We start from the raw sequence: 16,605 nt of genomic DNA, 5'->3' as shown, positions 1-16,605 counted from the left end.
CGTTTACTGCGGTGATTGGCTGCGAATCCAATCACGGTCTTTTCTCATTCCTGATCAAGTTAAGAGGGTGGGAATTCGTCCGTTAGTTTTCAGACTTCTCTAGTTCAACTTTTTAGCGAACAACTAATAATCCCCCTTTCCGTGATTTTGCGGGCTGTTCTCGTTTTCGGGGCGGATTCGAATTCGAAGCCGAAGTACGGATCCCTTTTCAGAGACCCTTCTGCTTCTTTCCCAAAATAGGGAACCAAAAAAGGAACTCACGTCCGAGTCTCATTCAGCTGGGCAAACCAAGACTAGGTGGGTGGTCTTCCGTAAGGAAGTGGCGCTTAAGCCACCCGCTAACGAAACGGAAGTGTGTCGGGGCTCTCGTTATATTTGGCGCCCAACAATACAAGGCTTTTTTAGAAATCGTTTGTCGTCAATTTCGACGCTCTTTAATACAAGGCTTTTCTCGATCGATGCATCTACTTTGTTCGATTGATATTTCATTTTCGGTATATTGAAGGGAGTAAAAAAAATAAAACCATCAAAGTTTCGTTCAAACGTTTATTGAACATAGAAATCGCTCAGGAAACCGTGAAGTTGCTTCATTTCACATTTTAACTTTATCGTGGTACATTGTTGTTTCTTCCTTATTTAGTTTTACATTTACATAATCTTAATTTCTAAACATATTTTTTTCCTAAGTTAATACATTTCTTTATTTTTTTTTTTTTCATTCCATCCTTTGGCTCTTTAATACATAATTTAGTTTTTTTTCTTGCCTTTAATTTACCTACAATAAGATTTGGTTCGCACTTATCAGTGACAGTACTTTGTTTCTCCATCATACATTTGCATTATTTTTCTTCGTTTCATAATTTCGGTTATTGGTTTTACATTTATTTTTTTTTTTTCTGGCAATTCATACCATTATATCTAGAAATTCCCTAGACATTTTTTGTAAATTTGTTACCCAAGCAAGCTTTCATACTTTGAGCTATTTTTTTTTTTTTTCATCCAGAGGGAAATTTATTAGTAAAAATCTTAGTCGTCTTACGCAAGAATGATGCGTTTCTTCCCAAGACCGGAAGATTTGAACGAAGAGGAGATTAATTATGAGCTAATTATTAGGAATCAGCCAGATACGGTCATGAGATCGGATTTGTGTGGTAAACAAAGATGTTTAAGGAAACTCTTTCATAAAGACCGAAAACAGAAAGTGGACTACGCTTCTGGGATCAACATCTTAGAGGAAGCCCCGCATATAGAAGGCAGAATAGAAAACCTTAAGAGGTCTTTGGACAAAAAAGTTGAGGCAAAATTCGAATCTCGGGTGTTCCATTACTGGATGAGAGTTCATCGGTCGCTAACCGCGAACGAAGAACAGGAGATCATTAGAGCTAAATTACTCGGGAAAAACGATAAAATGATAGACCAGTACAAATTAGGATCCAACCCATCAGGAAAGGATCAGGAACAGTCCCAGGAAGAGAGCGAAGGGGCAGGGGCAATAGAACAACATCCGAAAGAAGTCGAAAAGAAAGCTTGGGGACCGGTAGATCAACATCAATTCGATCGTTCATGGGAGAAGAAGCAATTTCCTGAACTAGAACCTGCAGAATCTAGTCTTACAAGAACAGGTACGAAAAAGAAGTCATCAGGCAAAACCGAATCAGGAACTATTACGCGGTCAGAGTTAAACGACATACTTCGGGAAAATAATAAAACGTTAGAAGAATCCTTCGAACGTGAAAGACAATTACTGTTGAAAACTATTCACGATAAGGATGCACGCATAACTCAACTCTTGAATTCAAGGGATTATAAGACCCAACGGAATTCTCGCAGTTTTAATCAACTTCAACCCGAATCAGATTCGGATTCCGATAGGGAAATTATTCGGTCGAATAGGATAAGTCGGAATCCAAGAAACAGAGAAGAGTCGTCGGACAGCGCTCATGCTAGAAATAATTTTCCAAACTACCAACCTGTGCTCCCACAAGCCAGGCGTAGCTTTGATTCGTCAGGGTCAGTACTTCTTCGTGAGGACTTGAATAACTTCAACAGGTACCGACGAGATCACGTAGGCAGAGTCGAAAAATGGAAAATCCGTTTCAACGGGGACCCTAAAGCGTTAACAGTCGAAAACTTTCTGTACAAGACGAATAAATTATCAGAACGCGAAGGGGTGTCGAAACAGACGCTATTGAGAGATATCCACATGCTGTTGGAGGGCACCGCAGCAGATTGGTTTTTTACCTACGTCGACGATTTAAACACATGGGAAAACTTTGAGACTAGGATAACACAACGCTTTGGAAACCCCAACAGGGACCAAGGTATTAGGTATAAAATCCAAGAACGGAAGCAGTTAAGAGGAGAGACGTTTGTTGCGTTTCTTTCGGAAATCGAGAAAATGAACCGCATGCTCACCCAGCCACTATCGCGACGAAGAAAGTTTGAAGTTGTATGGGACAACATGCGACACCACTATCACTCGAGATTGGCGACCACCGAAATCCAAGATCTAGAACATCTTACAATTCTGAACCACAGGATAGACGCGACTGATTATAGCCTGCAGCACCACCAGACGGAATCCTCAAATCGCAGACCACTAAACGCCATCGAGTTGGACGAGGAGGATTATTGGTCCGACGGTGCAACACCTTTATATGCAATCCAAGGACACACGACACCGAACTTCAGAACACAACAGCCGTACGCAGGAACCCGTACAAACTACCAATCGCCCGAAGGTCAACGGAGGCTACGACAGCAAAACTACCCGTCTGGGAACCAGACGGCCTGGCAAAATCGGAAACCACCCGGAAGATATCAGCAAACGAACACCACACACCTTCAAGAAACATCAACACCCTTGAACAGCCAGAACACGGTTGCCCAGTCACCAGCGAGCCAAACAATAAGACCGACAGGGGGAAACCCAACCTTCGTCGAAGGTTGCTGGAACTGCAAAGACGTAACCCACAATTGGAGGCAATGTCCGAAACCAAGAATAGTGTTTTGCTTCGGTTGCGGAAGTCTGGGGAGAACAGTAAGAACCTGCGACAGGTGCTCGAAAACTCCACAGGGTCAATCGGTTCATAACAGACAGGGAAACGAATAGAGGGGTGTGAGCGGGGGAATTGTAGCACTCTGCAAAAAATTAACATTCCCATAAAATCAAACGACACAATATTCGATCCTTTTACACAAGTTTATCACATAAAATTACACTTCAAAAAATGCCCACACATCAAAGTCAAGGTATTCGACACAGAAATCGAAGCCCTTCTAGATTCAGGCGCAGGGATAAGCATCCTGAACTCAATCGACCTAATCGAAAAATACGACCTCAAAATACAGCCAGCAAATTATCAGGTGTCCACAGCAGATGGGACTAGGTACAAATGCTTAGGCTACCTGAATATACCTTTTTCATTCAAAGGACTCACAAAAGTCGTCCCCACAATTATCGTCCCAGAAATATCCAGGACACTTATTCTGGGAGCAGACTTCTGGGACTCTTTCCAAATAAAACCCATGATAGACCTAGGACACGGCCCCGAAGAGCTGGAAACCTCAGATGATGAAACGGAACCATTTTGTTTCTCAATCGAACCAACAGAAAACCTCTTAAAAATTGAAGAACCAGAAGAAGATGATACATTAGATATCCCCATTTACGAAGGACCAACAGAATCTACGCCGGATCCAGAAGGAATCGAGACGGAGCACACCCTCTCGGATCAGAACAGAAAACTCCTCACCGACGTCATCAAGGGCTTCGAGCTTACGTCTACAGGGAAACTGGGTAAGACTAACTTAATAGAACATGAAATAGTTCTCAAAGAGGGAGCGGTCCTCAGAAACCCGCCAATGTACAAGTGTTCACCGTACATGCAGGATGCGATCAAGGCAGAGGTAGAACGATTTAAGAAGCTCGACGCAATTGAAGAATGTTTCAGCGAGTGGACCAACCCGCTGGTCCCTGTGCTGAAGAAGAACGGTAAGGTAAGAGTTTGCCTAGACTCTAGGAAACTGAACAAGCTCACGGTCAAAGACTCCTTCCCGATGCGCAACATGAACGATATTTTTTGTAGATTGGGTAAGGCCAAATACTTCTCGGTAATTGATTTGAAGGACGCATACTTCCAGATTCCTCTAAAAGAAAGCAGCAGGAACTATACATCTTTTCGCACACCAGAAGGAGTTTGGAGGTTCAAAGTGCTTCCATTTGGCATACAGAACGCGTCATTCAGTATGCAGAGACTAATGGCCAGAGCGTTAGGTTTCGACCTCGAGCCTAACGTCTTTGTGTATCTAGATGACATCGTCATCGCATCAGATACCTTCGAAGAGCACTTGAAACTTCTCGAAGAAGTCGCAAAGAGACTCAGAACAGCAAGATTGACCATTTCTCTTGAGAAATCCAGGTTCTGCCGAAAACAGGTGGTGTACTTAGGATATCTTCTCAACGAGTCCGGAGTGGCAATAGACACTAGCAGAATCCAACCAATATTGGATTACGCCCAACCGAAAAACCAGGAAGACATTAGGCGACTTTTGGGCCTCGCGGGATTCTACCAAAAATTCATTAAAAATTATAGTAGAATCACAGCCCCGATTACAGACTTACTTTCCAAAGAACACAAAAAAATGAAGTGGACAGAACAAGCGGAAGAAGCGTTCAGAGAACTGAAATCAGTGTTGACGTCAGCACCTATATTAGGGAATCCAGACTTTACCAAAATGTTCACAATCGAGTCTGACGCGTCAGACAGAGCTGTAGGAGCCGCTTTAGTGCAGGAGCAGGAGGGGGTGACCAGGGTAATTTCCTATTTCAGCAAAAAACTCAGTCGCACCCAAAGACGATACTCAGCAGTTGAAAAAGAATGCCTCGGCGTATTGTTGGCAATTCAACACTTCCGACATTACGTTGAATGGATAAAATTCCGAGTTATAACGGACGCAAGAAGTCTGCTATGGCTTTTCAACATGGGAACCGAAACGGGAAATGCCAAGCTACTCCGGTGGGCTTTAAGAATCCAGGCTTACGATTTTGATTTAGAATATCGGAAAGGGAAATCAAATATCACAGCAGACTGTCTATCAAGATCCATCCCCATAGACTGCATCTCGATAGCAACAGTGGACATTAAACAGGAAGAACTCGTTGAACAGATTAACCTAAATCCTAGTAAATTTCCCGATTACCGGATCATAGACGGCCAACTTCACCAGTACGTTCCTACGAAAACGAAATTCCAGGATCCAAGATTCGAGAGGAAAATGGTACCGAAATCCACCGACATTAACGGAATCATTAAAAATATTCACGACAAAGCTCATTTTGGTGTCGAAAAAACACTCGCAGCCGTAAAAGAGAAATTTCATTGGCCCAAAATGAACCAAGCCATAAAATCTTTTTGCCAGGAATGTTTAACGTGTCAATTAAGCAAGTCTCGTAACTCCAACACCACTCCTCCGATGGGGACACAGAAGCCGGCGGAACACCCGTGGCAGTTTGTGACACTGGACTACATCGGTCCATTGCCACCTTCCGGAAAAAATCGTAACACGTGCCTACTTGTAGCCACCGATGTATTTTCCAAATTCATCATGATACAACCTTTCAGGGAAGCTAAGGCTCATTCGTTGGCGGAATTCGTGGAAAATAACATCTTCAATCTTTTCGGAGTACCCGAAATCGTCCTGACCGACAATGGTTCACAATTCGTGTCCAAAGTGTTCAAAACTCTGTTGGACAACTACCACGTCTCGCATTGGCTCACGCCGGCTTATCACCCTCAGGTGAATAACACCGAAAGAGTCAATCGAGTTATCGTAACCGCAATTCGAGCTACCCTAAAGAAAGCACACTCCAATTGGGCTGAAAATTTGCAACTCATAGCGAGTGCAATTCGAGATGCTGTACATGTTTCGACGAAATATAGCCCTTACTTCATAGTGCTACCATGAGAGAACTCCAGTTATCGACCGAAACCACAGCGGAGAAGCAAACAGAACGGATGGATGAGCTCTTCAAGGAAGTGAAGCAAAATCTAGCGAACGCCTACGAAAAACATGCCAAAACATAAAATCTTCGATCAAGCGCAAATTATCCGACGTACACGGTAGGAGAAACGGTGCTGAAGCAAACTTTCGACCTCTCAGATAAGGGAAAAGGTTTCTGCAAGAAATTGGCACCAAAATACGAGCAAGCCATCGTTAAGAAAATTCTCGGTTCAAACACCTACGAGCTCGAGAATCCTTCCGGAAAACGAATAGGAGTTTTCCACAGTACGGTGCTCAAACGTTTTCACCAGCCTAAAAGCACAAACAACAAATCCTAACTCTAAATTCTGTTCATTTTTTTTAAGCTATGCCACTTCTCAAGAGGAAACTAAAACAAAAGAAAACACCGGAAGGGTAAAAAAACTTTCGACGGACTCGCGAAGAACAACCTAGGTTAATCCTACGCTGAGGAAACCGAAAAAGCTAATTCAAGACACTAGACCAATTCTTTTAACAGCTATGCAACGTAAACGGGACCAATAATCGAAAAATACCATCTGGGAACACATTATTACTTCGACGGACTCGCGAGGAAGGGCCCTATGCTCTCCGAGCTGAGGGTACCGAAACAAATCGACATCGTCCTAACAGAGACCACTTCAAGCGCAGAGTGAGTCTAAGCCGATCCAATTGTTAAAAAAAACCAAACGGAATCGATTCGCGCAATTGTACATAGCTTAGCTGTTAGTATCCTAGTTCCTTAAGACTTAGATAAGGTAGTACTTAAGCTAGATTAGTAAAAAAAACATGAAAAATGAACTCACGATTAATTTTTTAGGACGATTTTAGCTTCCGGTAAACGGGCAAGAGGGAGCGCTCTTTTGTCGGAATCCATTTGCGGCGATGTCAGGGAACCACAATCCTCTGGCAGAGCAATCTGACCGTCCCTGTTCGACAGCAGCTCCACTTTCGAAGGACCTCTATATTTAACCCGGATTGGAACACTTCCGGCGAAGACCGACACATACTCCTAAAAAAAAATGTTTTATTGATTTCCCAGAGGACTAGCTTACCTGTTTCGATACAATCCACGCGAGATATGTAGAAATTCGCCGGAATCAGTCAACTCCACTGAACTCCACCGAAGACAAAGCCAGGAATTGCCAGAGACCTACTTCTATCCGCCACCAGCTCCGAACGGAAAAGGAACAGTCCCACCTAGAGAAAAACAAAGGGAGGAAAACAAACATTCACATCGGATAATGGAACGACAATCTGTATGTTCACAGTCCTTGATCCGATACCGCAGAAACCGTTTATCACTCGGAACGTCATAGAGAGCGAAGCCACTTAGCCAAAACTTCCCGGCACCGGATAATCTGGATCAAATCGGCAAGATCCACCACGCACGGTTCACTGTCGAGGATTTATTCGAGTTTGTTTTGATTCTCGTTTGATGGGTGATAGTATGAGTGAGAGAAATGGTTGAAACTGTATAAATGTTTTGATGAACGGTTTAGATGTAGATTTAGGGCAACTGCACAGTCGAAATTCGAACTGGTTTTAAAATTTTGACTTCTTGTAAGCGTTTGAAACAGTGGATATTGTTGAAGCGAACTAGAAGCAAAATTAGTTATTTTAAGTAAGAATGTCGGACTAGCCGCAATCTCGCCAAGTGTAGGGGAAGGTTAGGTCGAAAAAACTTACAGATAATTTAGGTTTTTTTTTTTGGGATCGGTAGAGGATTTGGTATTCGTAATCGGTAATTCCAGGTGTAGAATCCAAATCGCTCTAGGCGATTCGGAGCCCATTTGTGATAACACAGTGGTGATTTTTTTTAAGCTTTAGATAGTAGGTTTTTTTTTTGAATGAATGGGGCCTTCAACAGTTACGTAACGTCAAACAGGGTCAAAACAATCTCCCGAAAAACTTCTTTGGTTTACTAACATTTTTTTTTGTTTTTTTTTCTGATCGCTGAATTCAATTATTTTATTTTTTTCTCCTTATATTTTTTTCTCCGTATTATTATTTTTTTTTCTCTCATTATTCTTATAGCATAGTTTAGATAGGGTCTAAGGAATATCAATTTTAGAGTTTTAATTATGTCCTTTTGAAGTATTTTTTTGCATTTTCGCTGGAGACCGGAGACTAACGTCATTGATGGTCAGTGGCAGGCCCGTAAGGAGCTCCTGTAAACAGCGATGAGTTATTTAGTTAACGTTGATTCCCTATGACCCCGAAAATCAGCAAAATAGTTTGAATGGACGAAATATGAACCTACGAAAAATTTGATTGACTTTGAACTTCAAGTACAAGCCAATCAAATTTTTCGTAAATTTAGTACGGGATGATGTAACGGGTACACCAGCTACTAGTAAAACCAACAACAGAAATTCCTTTATAACCTTTAAATAAATTAATTAAGAGCCATTTAGAAACTAAATAAAATGAAACAATAACAATCAAATTAATTATTCATAAAGTACCTCCACTTAGAACTTAAAATTAATATAAAGATTTCGAAAAATAAAATCAACGAAGAAAGTTGAGCGAACGAATCCTCCTGCCAGGTACCACCCTAATTAATCATTAACTGAATCATCATTAACATCAAAAACGCGCCTGTAGATGTATTCGATCACCCGACACATTTTTGGAGTAGAAAGTATGGTTTAGAGAGTCATCTTCCAGATGATCACCGACTGCAAGCTTGTTGTGCACCAGGTGAATGACCTCTTTCGGGATGCCTTTGTGCACCTAGGTTTGGAAGAGAAAAGGTTTGGTCTTTGGTCTCGGGTTTGGAAGGGGAAGACAAGGCTGCATTGTAAAATCGCGGAAAAGAGAGTTGTTTGTTTAACTTCTCGATTAGGTCTTCGTATCGGGTAGTTCCGGTACGAAGTTGAACTAGATCAAGAAGACTGATTTCAGATGCGACTTCCTGAACCACTTAATCGTGAAGTTCAGTTGGGTAAAGACCGTTTAATTCGCGTGGTAATTTTTTTCACCTGTGATCCGTGAACCAGTGTTCCGGTTATTAATTAGCCCTTTTTGTGTTTTCCGCTTAGCTCGCAGTTAAGTTAAAGGCATCGTAGGAAAGTGTAGTGTCAAAAAAAGCGCAGGAAAATAGTGCTTACTCAGTCAGGTAAGGCGTGAGAACGCTGGTGCAACGCCGAACGTTACGTAAAACGCAACTTGTTTTTGCAACAGATTTGAGAAGCCCACTACAGCTTTCTCAAGCAGCCGTTTCATCAACCGTCGATCCCGCCGTGACGATCCGGGAATCTGCCGAGACCACCCAGAAAGCTACCAGGAACCGCCGGGACGAAATATCATCTCTGGAGCGTGCACGCGGCAGTGCCAAGGGTATTAGGTCAGCGGAATTCTTCTATTTTTGAAAACGAAAATTCCTAACCGAAATTCGTTAATTAGCATTTGCACCACCCCCACAATATTCTTCGATTCGACGAAATCTTCGACCAGCTGTGGCAGCCGGGAGATCTCGGCAAAAAGTTTCGCTGAACGCATGGGATCACATTGGATCCAACCACGCGTTCAGCCATAATCACCTGCATAGCTGTTCATCATCTTTGCCGACAGCCCGTCACCAGCGCATCTGCCGGGAGAGCACATCGACGGTTCACCGCAGTTAGCAGCAGAACCAGGGAAACATCAAAAACCCCCGTTAGTATAAGGGAATAACGTGAGTACTCACCTATGGCCAACTTTGTTTATTAGCGATTGATCGCTCAATGTACATGTACAATTTTTATGAACGGCATGCAACTATAGCCGCTTAAGTTGCAATTTGCAAACTTCGTCCTATGACGATAATTTTAAGTGCAATCGATGCAATTTGGACTGGCGAGCCGGAAAAGTAGCCTATTTCCACCCCCGCAAAGAAAATTCAAATCGTTTGTATGGGGAAATTTCAACGATCGAGCGCACCGTAGAGGGACGAAAAACCAAGCGTCTCCACCAGCATTAACAGCAGAAAATCGAAACAGACACACAACATTGTGAAACGAACACACGACAGTAGAGTCCGAAATAAAAAGGATCCAATGAATGTACCTAACTAAATCGTCTCAGGTATTTTGGACCGGGAACACTAGAGGGATGATGACATAATTGTGGCATTGGGAAGGGGGTCACAGGTTATTCGTTGTTGCTTTTTATTCGTTTACTGCGGTGATTGGCTGCGAATCCAATCACGGTCTTTTCTCATTCCTGATCAAGTTAAGAGGGTGGGAATTCGTGCGTTAGTTTTCAGACTTCTCTAGTTCAACTTTTTAGCGAACAACTAATAATCCCCCTTTCCGTGATTTTGCGGGCTGTTCTCGTTTTCGGGGCGGATTCGAATTCGAAGCCGAAGTACGGATCCCTTTTCAGAGACCCTTCTGCTTCTTTCCCAAAATAGGGAACCAAAAAAGGAACTCACGTCCGAGTCTCATTCAGCTGGGCAAACCAAGACTAGGTGGGTGGTCTTCCGTAAGGAAGTGGCGCTTAAGCCACCCGCTAACGAAACGGAAGTGTGTCGGGGCTCTCGTTATAAGGAGGCCAAACGCCGGGAAGCCACCGTTGTGCGTTTTTTTTGTGATTGATCGGTGACAGAAAGCCTATGACAAATATCCCTCCTCCTGCATGAAGCTCGTATAGTATACTGGTTAAAATGTCGGACTGGCAAGACGGTATTTTAACCAGTCCAACTTTGAGATATACAAATACGATCCCATGTCATTTATAGCTTCCTTCTCTATAAGTTCTCGAGATATTCAAAAAATGGATGACCCTCTCTTCACTTTATATATACCTATATGATAAAGGGGCCTCAAACCATCGAAGAAACATTGCCCGTACATAAATATACTCCCATGCAAATTTGGTTCTATTTTCTCGATTAGTTATCGAAATATTTAAAAAAAATGTATGAGTGACCCTCTTCCCACTTTTTATCGTTCCACTGAATGGAGGGAGGGGTGTTAAACCACCGGAAAAAACATTTCTTGTGCTCGAATGCCTTCTCATGCCAAATTTGGTTTCGTTTGCTATATTAGTTGTGCTATAAAATTTGTATTGGAGTCCCTCTTCCAACCTATCTTCTACCTGGAAGGTGGGGATCAAGATCAAGCATTCCGTGTATTTAAATACACTCCCATGCTAAATTCTGTTCCATTTGCTAGATTTCCATTTGTTAGATAAGTTCGTGATTTATGTAAAACAATCGTATGTGCCGTCTTCCCTAACTGTATCCCCAATTGAAAGAGAAAGAAGTCTCAAAAAAGGAAACAACCATTGTACGTATCCAAATGCTTCCCCATACCAAACTTGTTTCGATTTGCTCGATTGGTTATCGAGTTATGCGAAAAAATATAAAGGACCCCCCACCCCTCTCCTTCCAATCACCCCACTGGAAGAAGGCAGTAGTACCAAACATTCACAGAAACATTCCTTGTGTTCAAATTCCCTTCCAAGCCAAATTTCGTTCCATCTGCTGGGTAAGTTCCCGTGTGATGAAACAAATTGTATGGGAGCACCCTTCACTCTTAAGATTTTCCGACTGTAAGAACGAAGGGTTCTCAAACTACCATAGACACATTTCTCGTGATCAAATACCTTCGCACGCCAAATTTGGTTCCATTTGCTTGATTAGTTTTCCAGTTATACTGAAAATTGTAAAGGAGCTATGTCCCCCATTTCTATTTCCTCACTGGAAAGAGAGAGGGGTCCCAAATATTCATAGAACTATTTATCGTACCCAAATACCCTTCCAAGCCAAATTTGGTTTCATTTGCTCGAATAGTTTTCAAGTTATGCAATATGTTTTGGGACCGGAACACTTTCGGACACTTATTTAGAACGCGGCGGTTAGTTTAAAAACTCAACTTAAAAACTCGAATCGAAACACTTTATTTTCGTTCTTGATGGGCGATTTATTGAGCGGTGTGTATACAGCGACGGATTGGTTTGGACTGTGTGCTGTACAACTGTGCTTTGTTTAGAATCGCGAACAAGAGAAAAGAATATAATAAAAAAAAACCTCTCTTATTCACATACAATCACATTTTGTATAAGTGTTTTCACTGAGTGTTGAAAGCTTCTGTTCGAGCAGTTGAACAGAGCTTATATCCATCCGAAAGCTGTTTTAGATCACTTTCGGATGGATCAGCTTTGACGTCTGCCTAACTGTTATACGTTCTCACTAATATCTAAACAATCGGACGACACCAAAACATGCCGCCCGCCTTGAAATATCTGCTATTTCAACACAATCGTAACGGTACCTATATGCACTACATGTTTAGTGAAAAGTTTTGTGTGAATTCTAACGGTACTTAACAAATTGATTTTGTGTTTTGTTTTGCTCACTATTTCTACGTTTCGTTTTTCAATTACTTCCTAGTGCAGTGTAGTGTGGGTAATGTTTTATTTTGGTGGGGTGAACGCCGAACTGGAATCGCTCGCTGGGGGCGGAAGATTCGGTGTTGCTGCTGCTGGATGCTGAAGTGAAGTACGCCGCTTCACGGGTGGCAATTGTAATTAATTGTCCTGGGTTCACTCCTTGTTCCTCCAAATCGAAATGGCTGACTCCTTAGCACAATGTCCACTGCAACTGCATCCAAGCCAAGCTATGGCCTATTCAATGTTTAAAGGATGCACTTTTATTTGTTCCCGACAACAATCACTTTAGTTCTTTGGAGTTCAAATCGTTTGTCGGAATCAAATGTTTTGGGACCGGAACACAAATTTCGGAACTTGATTTAGAACTCGCGACGTTTGATAAAAACTCAACTTATAAACGAGCAACTTTTATTTTTCGGTTCAATAATTGGGGGGTTTTATTTGTACGAGGTGTATAGCACGGCGGATTGGTTTGATCTGTGTGCTGTACAACTGTGCTTTGTTTAGAATCGCGAACAAGAGAAAAGAATATAATAAAAAAACCTCTCTTATTCACATACAATCACATTTTGTATAAGTGTTTTCACTGAGTGTTGAAAGCTTCTGTTCGAGCAGTTGAACAGAGCTTATATCCATCCGAAAGCTGTTTTAGATCACTTTCGGATGGATCAGCTTTGACGTCTGCCTAACTGTTATACGTTCTCACTAATATCTAAACAATCGGACGACACCAACACATGGACTGACAAAACCGTGGATGTTTCTTCGAGCTTCAGCTTTCTCGAAAACTCTTCTGTCATTAGACAATGTTGCGAGCAAGAGTCCAGCAGGGCTCTAGCAATCAGAGCGTTACCGTAGCGGTCTTTGATCTTGACAAGAGCGGTAGGAAGCAGAGTACTTGATGCAGGCTTAACAGATAGTGCTACGTAGCTTTGGCTTGGGCTTGGCATAGGTGAATTGATTTGTGTGGTTGTGTTTAGCGAATTGTGTGTTGCATTTAGTGGTTGAGTGTGTGTTTCCGTAATTATTGGCATGGTTTGTTGTCTTTGCTGTTGATGGGCTTGCTGTGGATAAATATGGGTGCTTTCTTGAATAGGTTGTGCGTTTGACAGTTGACTGAGTCTCGGATTTGACGGATTTGGAACGGAGGATCGCGTAGCATGTAACATAGTGTGATGCCTTTGTTGACATAATCGACAACTACTACGAGTGCAGTTCGTCGCAAAATGACCAAGCTGCAGGCAATTCCGACAGACTCGACTTCGATTAGCGGCTTCAACACGTTCAGATATTTTCAATCGAAGGAATCTCTGACAGTGAAACGGTGAGTGCCATGTTTCATTGCAGAATGGACACTGGTCTGAGGACTTAAACGTAGTATAGCTCGCTGATTGGGCTCTTGGCTGATGATGATCTGCGACATTGAATCGGGGTTCTTTGGCTGGAGCAACTGACTGCAGGACGGAACAGTAGCTGCGCAGAAACTTCCTCATATCCTCGTATTTGGGTACTTCTTTGCAGTTGTGTTGTGTTTCCCAGTTTCTTAAGGTGACAGAGTCCAGTCGCGAGTAGAGCATGTGTGCTAGAATGGTGCTCCAACCATCAGTGTCTTCACCAACTTTCTGCAGCATCATTAAATTCTTCTCGAACTCACTTATGAGATTGTTGATGCTCTCATACCCCTCTTTTCTGATCGGTTCGAGTGAAAATAGTGCGTCTAGGTACGCCTTCACGATAAGCTTCTTGTTCTCGTACCGTTCTGTTAGAATCTCCCAGGCGACAGTGTAGTTGACGTCTCAGAGTTCGATAGAGAGAACTTCTTCGAGTGCCTCGCCGCTCAATGATGACCTGAGGTATGAGAACTTTTCTATGGGTGCGAGTTGATCGTTGTTGTGGATCAAACTTTGAAAACTGTCGCGGAATGAGATCCATTCGCGAAGTTTTCCACTAAAACTGGGCAATCGGATTTCTGGCAGCTTAACTCTTGACCCCATGGAGGCATGGCCTTGATGATGAAAGGAATTGTCGTCGTTTGGAGCTCGTTCACGTTTTTGTTGAAGTTTCGATAGAGCACCCTTCAACTGGAAGAAACGGTCCTCGAAACTCAGCAGCAGCATGTCGTTTTCTTCCTCACGTTGGGCTTCAGCTTCATCTTTGGCGTCACCGTAGAGCTCCTTGGCCTTCATCTCTTCACTTTCATAAAAGATCAGCTCGATTTTACTGCGCACTTCATGAAACTCATCAAACACAGGTTCTAAGGCCTCAAGCCTAGAACTAATCTGACACTCATCACGTTCTGGTTCGTAATTCTGTATGAATCGGTCGACACTGTCCATGAGAAGCACTATTTGCCTCTCTCTCTTTTGTAGCAACTTCAACTGAACGTTTTTCGCCATTCTGACTGGAAATACTGTCAACTTCTACTTAAATTTCAATAACTCTGACGTTTCAGAGCTAAAAAAGCAGCGATTCAACCCAAATTGGGGAAAACGAGAAACCAATTTCCAATTTCCAAAATATCTGACCAACTTGGACCAAATTTGTCCAAAACTGACGAATTTCTGACACAATACTGACGTAGGCGAATTTATTGTTGAAGTTCAGGAGTTTATTCTTAATTTCTGACAAAATATCGAACGAATTTCAATTTCTGACAAATCAGACACCCTTGGACCCGATTCGTCCAATACAGAATTACTTATAACTGACTCAGGCTTCCCGCTTCTGACGAAATCAAACTTGTACCTTCAGACAAGTTCTTAAACTGACCAAATTACACTGACTTAACTTTCTGACAATATTTCAGAAAGAGATTTCCGACAATATTCAGACAAGATTTCTGACAAAAACTTAAATTTTGACTCAGACTCAATTCTGACAAGTTTCAAACAAGATTCCGAAAATATTCACTTAAGAATTCCGACACAAACTGATTCAGACTTAATTCTAATAAGATCTCCGACTGAAACTTAATTTCTGACCATTCAGACTTAATTCTGATAAGTTTCCGACTCAAACTTAAATTCTTCAACAAACTTGTATTTTCTGACAAACTCCAACACCTTGGACACAATCCGTCCAGTACTGAATAGTTCTGACCAAAAAATCTGACTTACACCTTCTGTGCTTCTGACTTGCACCTTAATGTGCTCTGACATGCACCTTATGTGCTTCTGACTTAGAGTATTTGCACTTAGTTTTGATCAACTCGACGTTCCATCCGATTGCGACGCGAATTATGAGACTTAGCAACCCGATATTGACAGCAGCGAGTGGGCACAACCAGTGTAAAAATGTAAAGTAAAAATGCCAAAAAATTACCAAAACCAATTCTAGTTTAACGGACAGGGCACACACTTCATGCAACTTAAAAGACCAATTCACTTTCAATTCTTTATTTATTCACACTATTTTTGGCCTCATGCACCAAGCCAGTTAATACTTCCTGCTATGTTTATTCCGGAAAACTGATCCTTCAGGCGTTGCGTCCTTTGCTGGTTGTAAATCAGCTGTCCTCTGCTTCGTAAAATGTCTGGTTATTGTAGAATATCTGCTCCACTGCTTCAGGTATCGGCTTCACTAGCACTTATTGTTCAAAAACTTGCAATGGCGTATACTTTTTTCCACTGATGCACTTAATTGCATCCAAGCCCAGCCAACTTTTATTGTTCGCAATAACAATCAAATGTTTTGGGACCGGAACACTTTCGGACACTTATTTAGAACGCGGCGGTTAGTTTAAAAACTCAACTTAAAAACTCGAATCGAAACACTTTATTTTCGTTCTTGATGGGCGATTTATTGAGCGGTATGTATACAGCGACGGATTGGTTTGGACTGTGTGCTGTACAACTGTGCTTTGTTTAGAATCGCGAACAAGAGAAAAGAATATAATAAAAAAAACCTCTCTTATTCACATACAATCACATTTTGTATAAAAGTTTTCACTGAGTGTTGAAAGCTTCTGTTCGAGCAGTTGAACAGAGCTTATATCCATCCGAAAGCTGTTTTAGATCACTTTCGGATGGATCAGCTTTGACGTCTGCCTAACTGTTATACGTTCTCACTAATATCTAAACAATCGGACGACACCAAAACATGCCGCCCGCCTTGAAATATCTGCTATTTCAACACAATCGTAACGGTACCTATATGCACTACATGTTTAGTGAAAAGTTTTGTGTGAATTCTAACGGTACTTAA

General features: G+C 42.0%; 1 protein-coding gene across 1 annotated transcript; it reads right to left on the bottom strand.

The window, feature by feature from the left end:
* Positions 1–14,198: 14,198 nt before the first annotated feature.
* Positions 14,199–14,798, bottom strand: LOC129737855 (uncharacterized). Its single transcript, XM_055729017.1, has one exon. The coding sequence runs from the start codon at positions 14,796–14,798 to the stop codon at positions 14,199–14,201; it is 600 nt and encodes a 199-aa protein (XP_055584992.1).
* Between the last annotated feature and the right edge of the window lie 1,807 nt (positions 14,799–16,605).

This window comes from Uranotaenia lowii, chromosome 1 (assembly GCF_029784155.1).
Source record: "Uranotaenia lowii strain MFRU-FL chromosome 1, ASM2978415v1, whole genome shotgun sequence".
Lineage (NCBI taxonomy): Eukaryota > Metazoa > Arthropoda > Insecta > Diptera > Culicidae > Uranotaenia > Uranotaenia lowii.
Note: the sequence above shows the minus strand (reverse complement) of the source record. Positions and strands in the feature narration are given on the sequence as shown.